Genomic DNA, 12,031 nt, shown 5'->3' with positions numbered 1-12,031 from the left:
CACATTTCAGAAGTATTTCCCTTCCATTTCCAGGGCACTTCTGGCAAAGGCATATGAGATGTGTTTCATTAAGTGGTATCATGAAATGCACTTCCTTGTGTGTGTGTAGGCGAACTGTGTGTGAGAGTACAGTATGACTATGTATGTGCATGTGCTCTGTCTGTCTATGTATATCATGTACATTTTTAGCTGGTGAGGGGTAGTGACGTGGCATGTTGCCAGCCAAGTCTCAGTGTTTCTCAAGAAAGACAAATGGCATTGTTCCAGGAGCAGATACCAGCTTTACTGCCAAATCCCTGCCGGCTGGACTGAAATTTCAGCCATGTAAAGAGAGCAGGAGTGGAGCAGGGCCTGACAAAAGATGACATTGGCTTGTAAGTTTTAGGCGATGACGCTCAGGGGGATTCCATTATGTGGCTGTCACACAGCATTAGGCGAGACAGCAAACACTTTCATGTGTGGATTACCATTTACCCATTGGAGATAACAGATATTTGCCTTGGCTAATCCATTCTTCTATTGATTTTTTTTCCCCTTTAATAACTTCTTGCAAGCAAGCAAATTTTAATAAGTGCAAGAATGCTGACATGTAAGAAGCTGGAACAAAGGGCTGTGTTTGACACAGATAAGCTGCTTAATGTAGTTTTCAATACAAACACAAGATATAAAGATCATTCTTGACAACTTTATTTATTCCAAACCATATGCATAAAAATACAGTGTGATTATATTACAGAAAACACAACCGTTAATCTTGAAAGGTTACTGGGTAAAGTATCTCAGATAGCAGGGATAAAGACATGTTTACATTTTCAGACGTATTCATGTTTATGGTTTTTCAGACGTCTGTCTTCTCTTTGCTCTAATACTTTAGTTCTCATACCAGTACCAGTTAATCTTTACAAAAACAAAGTTAAATGATAGCCTTAGTCTGGTGACATTCTCTACTTTTGCTACTGTCAAATTCCATGGAAAGACCAAAACCAAGAATTAACTGAAGCTGCTAACAAGCATTGCCTGTGTATCCAGATGCTAATTGAACTTCTCCTGCTGTGAGTTCCACCGTGGTTCAGAAACTATTATAAACACTTAAATAAGCCACACTGTATGCGCTGTGTGACATGTTTCTCCATTACCACGAGCACAGCCACCGCATGTTTATGTTAAGTCTGTCACACATTCACAGTCCTGCAGTCTGAAGTGTTGTCACTGAAAATGGTCCCCAATAAATACACAATTTACTCTTGTTTGAGTTATGTTAGCTAAAAACTACAGTTCCCTGCTGTTTTAGTGAATTATATAGCCTTTTTTAAAGATTAAAGTTTATGTATGTGACCACTGAGCTTGGGGCTGAGTGCCACAGACAGGGTTGTGGAAGTTGGAAAGTAAGAAAGAATAATACTTTGCTGGTTTGGGGATTTATTGACTTTAAGAAAAATATACAATATCATGGGCCTTATTCTTGAATCTACTACACCAACTATTTTATCCATCCATTCATTCAGCATAGTTTCTTGTATCATAAACTGTATCAGGGATCAGGCAACACCCCCTTTATGCTCCCCACAAACCTATAATCTCAAAGGCTGACTATAAAACATTAAAGACAAAACTTCAGCTTAGGTAAGACGTGATATCACATTTAAAGTTACTTAAGAAAATAAAGATTTTGCTGCCTCAGGTTCTCCCTCTCAGGCCCTCAGCACATCGTGATTTAGCTCATTAATCCTAGACACAGATAGTTCCACTGTCAATGTTCTATATATGTATAATTGTTACAGTGGTAAAGAACATGTAGGTTAAAATTGTGGATTTAAGTTGTTTTCTTCATTTTGGTTCAGTTGTATCTTATCAAGCCACGATTATCTGTTCATCTTAGTCCCTGAAAGTTTCTGGAGGAAGGCACATTCAGATGTTTGATGTCAGGGGAGTCTTTGTCCTCGGCTTTGGTACAGGTGAAGGTTGTTGTCCCTCAGCACCTGTGGATAGCTGTAGAGGCCTGTTTTCAGTCTGAGCTTCAGGCTGAGAAAGATTCTGATAACCAGCTCTTAGTGAAGGCTTAGGGCTCGGGGGAGGAGAGTCCTCTGTCGGGTGCATGGTCTCATATTCTGGGCTGATGGAGACAGGCTCTCGCTTGTTTAGAGAAAGCATTCTGAGTTCCCCCTTTTCTCTCATTTGGGTTTTGTTGCGTCTGCAGCAGCAACATAATATGAAGATAATAATGAGCAAAAGCAGAATCACACTTACTCCTCCTGCTCCCATTGCCACAACAGTTTTGGATGTAAAACATAACAAAGGCGGTGGTGATGGCGATGGACTTTTACAGATTGGACGAACAGTGATACTCTTCTCTGTGCTGACTTTGTTTGCCACACTACATGTGAAGCTCCTCTCCCCCTTTAACTGTGCCAGTGATATGCTCAGTGTTTGCTTTGTTTCGCTTGTTAATGTCTTTTCATCAAGTGTCCATGAGAACGACAAACCCTGAGGTTTGGGTATGTTGCAATTCAGATTAACAGCGCTAGACTTGAAGTCACAGACATAGGTGAGTTGAGGTTTTGATACCTTCTCCATCATACAGACACGACCAGTCCATGTTTTAATGAAAGTACCATTTGGATGCTGCACATCTGCTTTGTAAACCCCAGCACTTGAGAATAGGAGGTTCTTCAACAAAAGAGATCCAGTTGCAGAAATGTCTTCTGGCTTTCCAACAGACACTTTGCCATGCGCTCTGTAAAAAATGATTGTGTTATTGTGAGTCCATTTCAGCACATGTGGGTTTACCAGTCCGTCATAGACAAAAGGAAGAGTAAGACTCTGTCCAGCTCTAGCATAGAGGTCACAGGTGTCCTTGTTTGCTGCTGAGTTGTTGACGAAGCCAGACAGAAGGATGGCACCAAGTGTGGCAGCGAAACACGCCATGATAAACCAGGAGAGACCGGGGTAACCTTTCCAAATGTTCCTTTCTCAAAAAATAATAAATATAAAAAATGGAAGCTATGTTTAATTATCCTTCGTCTAATCTATTCAAGCCGTGATAGAGAGGCAGTCCTGTAAAGATGCGTCCTTACATTTGCAACGCAGAATGTAACTGGCACCTAAATAACAAACTTCAAGCCCTTAAAGGGAAGTGAATCTTCAGTAGGAAGGAAATTCCAGTAGTCAAGAGTCTAGTTTCAGTTCTCAAAAGATGACAAAAATCTTAGTCAATCAAAGTCATGTGGAAACTAATATTGTCCACCCCTGTGAGTAAGTCAGAGGAATACATATTTAGAAATGTGTGGCTAATTTATAAAATTCAGTGCAACATTTCCGAGCATGACCTCATGGAAAAACAACCATGGTCAAATATTGCTGAACAAACAACTAAAAACCATGTGAAATTAGTTTCTTTTTTTAGAAAGAGGCTGCATCACAAGACAAACTTTCTCGGACAATTCAATATACGTCATTACAGTTTGAATATTAACCTTTTACCCTACATTCAAATGAATGTTTAAATTTAAAATTTAAAGTGACAGCCGTATTATGTAGCCATAATTATTGCAGTCCATTACACAAGTGACACTAGTAGTGGATGAAATAAGCAGATATTTTACTTGATAAGTAAAAGTCATAGTACCACAGTGCAGAAATACTCACAAGTATTGCATTCAAAATGTTGCTTAAGTAAAAGTTCTAAAGTATCAGCATCAGGAATCTGGCCAGACCTCAGACCACAGAAATCAGGTTAGACAGTCTTTGTGGTTCTTTCAAGATAAGGCACTGGCTGGCACATGTCACTCAAAACTCTGCCTGCCAGTCAAACTCTCTAACTCTTGGCAAACCTATCCACCACAGTGGTAGAGATCCATCTGTTGACTGTATTTTCTTGCCCAGTTACTGAGGGCTATCAACTGAAACCCACGCCATCAGGCTGGAACTGATACTTATAGTGATACATTTGATATTGAATCAAAAGACAGAGTAATATGAAAATGTCACCAGTATTTCCACCAAGCATTTACATCCAGAGAACAAGCTCAAACAAGCTGCGTGCGTACTGCATGTCCAGGCTGAAATAGAGCCAGAGTGACCGAGTGGTTGTTGAAGTAAGTCGAGTAGCAGATATTTTTCTCAGTAGTTGGTGATTTAAATGTGAGCTGAACAAGAACAACGAAACAAAGCCAGAAAAGAGTCAAGGTTGGAGATTTGTCAGGTGGCCAGACACATGGCTCCGGTGGGATACTCATGTTGCTCTGTATCCTGCTGGGTATTTAAGGAGGCAACTGTTGCTTCTCTAGTGGTTGCAAATTTATTTAATGCAGTTTTAATTCTTGAAATGCTACACAGTATGTGCCTTGACTCATCCTTTATGCATTACTTTAGTCTGTGCTTATTTAAAATCTTGGCTTACGGCAAACTGCAAAAGGTGAACACCTCAGACCTTTCACATACTTTGAATAAATATAAATTTGAACATTTATATGACATTCATTATATGAATAACCCAGTCAGGTTATAACGCCTGTAAACAGAACACAGCCAACAATACACAATTTAATACATACAGCAATTTAATATACACAGTACTGTATATTAAGTTACAGAAATAATATGAAAGAAATTCCAAGATTTATTATCATTCAGTTATTTCCCTGTTGGCTTTTCCATTATTTATCCAGGTTATTGGTTTTTGTCTGTCAAAGAATACAAATGACTATTATTTGTCCACTCTAAATTGGTTTAGTCACAGCTGCCTTTCTGATAAAGCAACTGAATAATGAAAGGCCACCACCTCATGTGCATATCTGTTGTAGATGTTTTTGTTTGGCGACTTCAGTTGAGCAGCTGAGCTGTAGAGTATTCATATTTTGCAATTAGAGATGGTGGCTATGCTGTCAATTAAAAATAAAATTATATTATTTCAATAAATCTTCTCTCCAGAGAAGAGCTGTTATAAGGAAAACCGCACAACAGTCTTTTATGTTTGACAAACAATAACAGAGGCACCAGCCAAACTCAGTCATATTCTGACTTCATTTGGCTTAATGGTTTTAATCCAGAAAGCACATGGCTTTAGCAAATTTCAGGTTTTTTCCAGGTTTTTAATTTGGTGGATCTGAAAGTGAGTTGGCATTTTTTCATGTCGTTAAAAAACAATTTGCTTTTGAATGTACCCCAAACAACTCCTACAACATTTCCAGTAAACCAGTCATTGTTCAGTTAACATCATTCCATAATTCATGTCATCTACAATCCTTCAAGGTACTACCGTGATTTTGTTGGCTCATGCGACACTAGAATGAGTTCATTTTGCACCCTGAAACTATAATTTCATGCAATTAGCAGTGATTCACAATCTTTCTGTAACTCTCAACACCTTCAAAGAGATGCATAGCAAGAAGAACACCTGTTTCTTTTAGTTTCACCATCATTACACTTTTTCCTACCCTGAGGGAATAGATTGTAAAATGTTAGCTTTTCGAAGGGGGCGTACTGAGAACTCAATGCAATGAATTCCTAGTTACAAACGTTGTAAAGATTATATCTTCAAGAATTTTCCCTGCCAGCTCAAATAGGAACATGTGTGTACTGTGCTTGTGTGTGTGTGTGTGTGCTGAGTTGAAAGCAGCAGGTTCACAGATATGGGTTTAAAAAGAGGTGAGCAGACATATGGTATGCTCATGTTTTATATCATAGCTGACATGAGCCAAAGAAGGTGCCTATTCCCAACTCTGCACCTTTTTGATCAATGTCTGCAATACCAGTACCATCTTGCAGTACCTGGCAACAAAAACTTACACAGAAATGCATTGGAGGTTCTCAGCTGGGTTTCATGATCCAGCTTTTTACATTCTCAGCTTCAGCACCCACTGCAGTTGTGTCAGCACCACTAGCAAAAGATTAATGCTTTGGGAAAATGAGAATTTCTATCAGATTTTTTTTCACAGTATAGGTTTTTATATAATGATCCATCTGGTTCCTATTAATTGTATACCTGTGAAACTCCCACAAACACCTTTCAATAATAAATCACTGCCAGTTATGATTACAATGATCATTAAATACAGCACAAAATGTTTTACTTACAATGCAGTCTGGATGTATTAGGACAGATTTATCTTCCTTCTGTGAGTCAGCAAATTGCAGTTATTAGAAGACCGTGATAAGACTATGAGGTCAAAGCGCTGACTTTTGCCTTAAGGGTGTTTGTATTCACATCTAATAGACCATGTCAGAACTGTATCCATTTTCAGATAGAATACCTCACTCCCCTCCCAACAAAGGTAAAAAGTCCTGCACTGATCATTCAACATCAACATGAACATCCACAAAGTTAAAAGTCAGCACTTTAACCTCATGGCAAGTGTTTCATATCAAATCCAATGTGCTGGAGTAGAGCCAAAACAATGGAAAGCATATCACTGTCCTAATACTTACAGCCTGCACAGCATGAAGATAAATCCTAGACATATTATTTGGGGATACTGCTCCATGAAAACTAAATCAGATAGTGTCTGCATAATGTAATGTCCAGATTTTCTTTCCCAGTCATCTAGTGAAACTGCCACCTTTACACCTCACAGCTCCACAATAAAAGTTCATCTCTTTATTTCTTTATCTCCAGGAAAATAAATAATAAGGCTTATTTGATGACATGATTTGCTGTATTATTGTGCAATATAACTATGCTACAGAAGGTTACATCTGGTTCAATGGTAGAAGAAAACAACTGTCCTTATTCTTTTCACTTCTGCTTTTGTCATTCACTGTGTTTTGTGTCCTTTTCTCTGAGGCAGTATTTCCTCACACTAGACAAATGTCAGAGTTAGAGAAGAGGAACTGAGCTACAGGGAAGCCAAACTAGTGTCTGATTACAGTGACATGATGTGACATGGTGTTTGGTGTCAAGACAAGATTTTCTAAGTTCAGTATTCCGCTGCTCAACAAAAAAGGCTCAGTTATTCTCAAATTAATTGTTGGTGCTCTTGGAATTTTTAGGGAAACAAAGTTCAAGTAGACCCAGATATATTGTTACTATTATTAATGATTATCCACAGCATTTTTAATGTCTTTACTTAGTATATGATGGCTGCAATCATGGCCAGAGACAAAGTGTTCTTTTCAGTCTCTATGATTTTATGCAAACAGTACCCTGTGTGCCTGTTGTCAAATCAAACCCAACCGTTCTCTCATCCCTTTTGATCCCCTTCTGTAATATGCCCTTTTAATTGGCTACAAAGTAAGGTCTGAATGGACCGGGCATGGGTTAATTGGCCTCAGTTCCTGGTCCCTAAAGCTTTGAGGCAGGGAGCCCGTCTGCCTAGCTGATGTTTAATTCAGGGGCCCAGATGGAGGCGTAACAGCCTGGCTGTGAGATCCTTGACTCACACTTTCACCAGACGTGGCAGTGGCTCTGGATGGCCTCGAGGGATGAGGGGATCTGTGTGGCCCCTCCTACTCTCCAAAGTCAATGTAATCTGGGATATAGTGATGTCACCCTGAGCCAAGTGCTGGTACTTTGAACTGCAGGGACAAAAGCCTGGGCCCAGTCACACCAACATTTATAATGGACCAAAATCAATTCATTGCAGTAGAACAGTAAATATGAATAAATAAATCCACTGGGAGCTTTTGTGCAAAGCTGGTGAACTTTGACAGGCAAGTTTGTGGGGCTGACTTGCAAATCCTCTTGGCAGTGCTGACATCTGGGGGATCTGAGAGCCAAAGGGTTGAAAAAATGGAAGCCATTTAACATGTGTGTTATACCATCCAATTTTTAACCTTCTCTGCAGAAGAACAAAAAGCTTTAAACATGTCCCTGTATCATATTGTCTAGTTAGCAACCAAGCTAACCAACTAGCCTGGCAGAATAGTGTCTGGTTAGTGCTAGCATGTTACCAGCTTGGTAACTTGTCAACATAGTAAGTGTTCCCTATTTGTTCATCAGCCAATGGCTTAAACAATATGCCCCACACATAGTCACTATGTCACCAAGCTTCCATTAGGAACGACACCCACAAGGTGTGGTGGTTGAGTAGTTTGCCCAGTATTTGCAAAGCCGGTAGTTTGATCTCCATCTCCTTATATCCACATCTATAGGTATCCTTGAGCAACTGCAGTCACTTTATTAAATTAATTTAGCTGTACCACATTGAGGTGTAACTGGATACCACTATCTGCAATATCAAAACCTCCCATTACGCTCTCTGGCTGTCTGAATGACTGACAGACAGGTAACTAAGTGACAGGACTATTACTTTTGTTTGTCTTAGTATAAATCAAAAAAGAAGGCTCTGACTCCAAATACCAATTTCCAACTAGGTTTGACCACAGTGAATGATTAAAGACAGGAAAAGGTGCTTTTTAAATTAATTATTAATCAAGAGGCTACAGGTGCAGACTCAGGTCACAAGTTAACTGACACACCTATGTACATTTACATAGTGTAAGAGAATTAACCTCATTCAATATTCAACACCAAAAGTAATCTCATCAGCATACAGCATGTGCACACAATAATCACATTAGCCCCTTCATTTACATAATGCTGCATAATCCCTCACACAGCTCTATCTCATTAAACTTGTATTTTTGTTTGGATTATTTGAAAAGCCAAATGCTTTAGACATTAAGGTTATTTCCTTTGAATTCTGGTCACTATAACCAAAGCTTTAGACTTTAGGGGAACAGGGTAACATAGATTCTTCATTTTTAGGAAAATAAATATCTTGTGTGTGCTACCAAAACTTCAGAAATAAGAACTTTTGTTCCTAGACGCCTCGGAAGTCAGATCCTTGCATGCCCCGTATCATTGAGGCCTGGAGCACTGTTAGATAAATCCAACGGGAAATTGTGCATCCCATGAAAATGTTTACCTCCAACTTGGGTACTATCCAGGAAAATTTCCTCTTACATATGGACAGAAAAAAAGATTTTCTGCCCATATGTAAGGTCTGCAGTCACAGTCACCACAGTCTGTCCTGCTTTTCGCAGTGTGAGTCTTTCGAGATCTTCATTTGGCTGCTGTGTCTGTCAGTATCTTACTGTTCTGTCTGATTTTCATTGTAGTCAAACGTGTCCTAGTTTTGAATGTTTGTCTTCGAAAAAGTGGAAAAGGAAGTTTTTACAACTGAATGTGTGAGTTTGTGTTACATCTGTAGGTGTGGTGAAGTAACATGGAAAATGTAAAGAACTGGGTTTGTTTCAGGAGCAGAGTATTGTTGTCTTTCATTGACACTGCATGACTTTTTCATTGTGACATGATTCTAAAATTTGTCAGACTTTTTACTCAAGCGATGAATCTTTTCACATGTACATCATTTTTAAGTCAAATCCTATCCTGTGTCACTCCTTTATACTTCCCTCATTCTCCCGTGCTGACATTGAGGCATGTTTGAATGGTTTCACTGATCACAGTCTCTGCAAGTTAAAGTCACTCCCACTACTTCCTCAAAATGGTTGTAGAGACAAAAGCCAGACCTTTTCTTCTGACAGGGTTCAAGAGATCACAGTTTATATTTCCTCTTGCATTACATGGGTCTCTAAATTGTCTGGTTTTTGTGGTGTTTGAGGTGGTGGTGGGGGGATACTTTGCTTCAAACACAATATGAGCTGGGGCTTATCATTGTTGACTGCTCTGGTGCCGCCACTGAGGAGGAAGCCGCTTATATCATCTTTGTTTTGCTCGGACCCAGCTGTTTTTGCTCACCAGGTTGACCAGCTATCTGCTCATGCTGAAGATCTTTGATGTGCGCTGGGAGGCACTGCATAGAAAGGAATCACTCTGGCATCAGTGACCCCAAAATCTACCTCCCATCAGTCTGCTGGAGTTCAAGTTTAAACAACTGAAAGGGATTGCTTTTGTACCCTTTTTCTTTTTTTTTCATGGCTGCAGGGCATTTGTTCTCTGTTGTCTTCCACTACTAGCCAAGGAAGACCCGAGGAGGATTTTTAAGTGAGATGTTTTGTGGCCAACCATAAGCTCAGGGCATGGACAACTTTAGCACTAAGTTATTGTAGTTGTGTATAATTAGGTCTGATAAGAAAAGCTACATTCACAACAAGTGTACGTTTAGATCAAAACAGTCCCTCAACAATTACGTGCCTGTTTTTATGAAAACAAGATTTTCAGGTTCAAAGCCAACTCTAGAAATTCTGTTAAAGCAAAGTTTGTTGGACAGCTGGAGAGAATGAACAAACACTTGTTTTCTGAGATCTCACCACAGATTATGTCATTTGTACTTGCCTGAAGGTTATCCTGTGGTCTGCACGTTGCTTTTGTGACTAATGAACAGTTAATCCTCCACAGATGAAGCATCCCATTTGTTCCAGGGCCTTTTCTTTTTGTTTTTTGTGCTAATAATGCTGCCAAGCCTAAAGGTTACAACAAAAGCCATTCTTCTGCTTGGTGATTTTGATGGCTTTGTCTGTTAATCACCCTAGAAAGACACAAATATGTATCACATATATGACACACAAAACTTTTTTAACACACATGTTCACTGCACAAATTAACATCCAGATTTTCAATTAACATAAGTGTTTAATGCTGTCAAGCTTTGGTTAGCTATCAGTGATGGTTTGGGGTAAAAGTCTGGGTCGTGAGTGTAGAAGCTTGTGATTAAATGCTTGTAATGTCACCTTGAGTGACTGTTGAACAAGCTAAAACACAGTGTGTGACAGACTGGTCAAAATAGACACAGTACTGCACCGTTAATCACTGCACCGCTGGAGGTGTGAAATCACAGACTAAGTGCTATGAAAAATGAACAATTCTATCATGTTGACAACCCACAAGCACTCATTGTCAGTTTCATTTATTTTTAAGGTCTACTGAACTGAACTAGTCCAGGACTGGTGTTTTGTCAGGCAGACTAGCTGAGAAATCCTATGAAAATGTAGCTGTGGTTCTTTGTACAGTTTATGCCATCATGTTTAACTTTAGAAACATGATATCATTTGTTGATGTTTCTACAAACAGTGGAGTTCTAGGTCGCAGTGCTCTTTAAAACAGAAGGGTAATTAAAGGCCAAAGTGATTTAGGCAGGCTCAAACATACACAGTAAAACCTTTTATTTCATCCAGGTAGTTAAAGTGTGAATCTTGAGATTTACTTCATATCCTTGGTTACAGCTCTCTGACTTTCCCTTTATTTTTTCACTGTGCTAACAGGTAAAGCTAAACAAAAGAGTGTGCTGCTTCATTAGTGGAAACTGGTGCAATGAGTCACACCTGGTGGCTCAGTCTCAACAGCTGCCCACTGATTAGGAGGGGAGTTTATAAAAGAGGGCAGCTCAGTGGCATCTTTTCTTTCCTGTGAGAGCCCAGAGAGCACAAGCCTCAGTTCAGAAAGAGCAGAATTTTAAAGAAGTGTTTTAGGCCTTAAGAGTTAGAAGTTTATGAGATTTTGGTAGGGACACATGTTTGGTTAGGGTTCCTCATAGTTTGACTTTGCTGAAGATAGCACTGGTATACCTTCACAAATTCAAAGCTGTGCAAACTAGCAGTCCAAACCCAAACTCAGCCTTTAATGGATGTTTAATCCATACACAGAAATGTAAAAGTGAAAACTTGTACTTACATGTGGTATTTCTTGGCCTAACCCTAACCCCTATCCCTAACAGTGGCCAGACACTGTGTCAACCTTACAGTGATGAAAAGTCTTATACCTCTGTGGTCATTTTAGCTGATAGCATTCTGCTGATATAGCTCGTGTATGCACTACTATTTCCCAGTCTCTGATAGATCTAGAAGAATAAACATTTATAGTCGATTGACTGAATTGTAGTCAAGTTATGAAAAGCACACAGTGAAGTAAAGACAACTGAAGGCTCCAAATTTGCAGAATTGAAAATATTTATTGAAGCTTCAGATGCGCACAAATCAACAAAAGCACACTCGGGGCATAAGACAAACATAAAAGTGGCTGTAATATAGCACAGTGACAGATTCTTAAACAAAGGCTCTGAAAGCAGGGCTGGAGTATACAGGCTTCACAGTATTCAATGTCTGGCAATACCGCAAGCTACGTTTGTACATCAGG

General features: G+C 39.4%; 1 protein-coding gene across 1 annotated transcript; it reads right to left on the bottom strand.

Annotated features, from left to right (window-relative positions):
* Positions 1-707: 707 nt before the first annotated feature.
* On the bottom strand, positions 708-3,066 carry LOC121181572. Its single transcript, XM_041037511.1, has one exon. It carries the CDS (start codon positions 2,923-2,925, stop codon positions 1,909-1,911), a length of 1,017 nt encoding a protein of 338 aa, XP_040893445.1. The 5' UTR covers positions 2,926-3,066; the 3' UTR covers positions 708-1,908.
* Positions 3,067-12,031: the final 8,965 nt, after the last annotated feature.

The sequence above is a fragment of the Toxotes jaculatrix genome, chromosome 5 (assembly GCF_017976425.1).
Source record: "Toxotes jaculatrix isolate fToxJac2 chromosome 5, fToxJac2.pri, whole genome shotgun sequence".
NCBI lineage: Eukaryota > Metazoa > Chordata > Actinopteri > Toxotidae > Toxotes > Toxotes jaculatrix.
The sequence above is the reverse complement of the archived record's forward strand: the minus strand, read 5'-3'. Positions and strand labels throughout refer to the sequence as shown.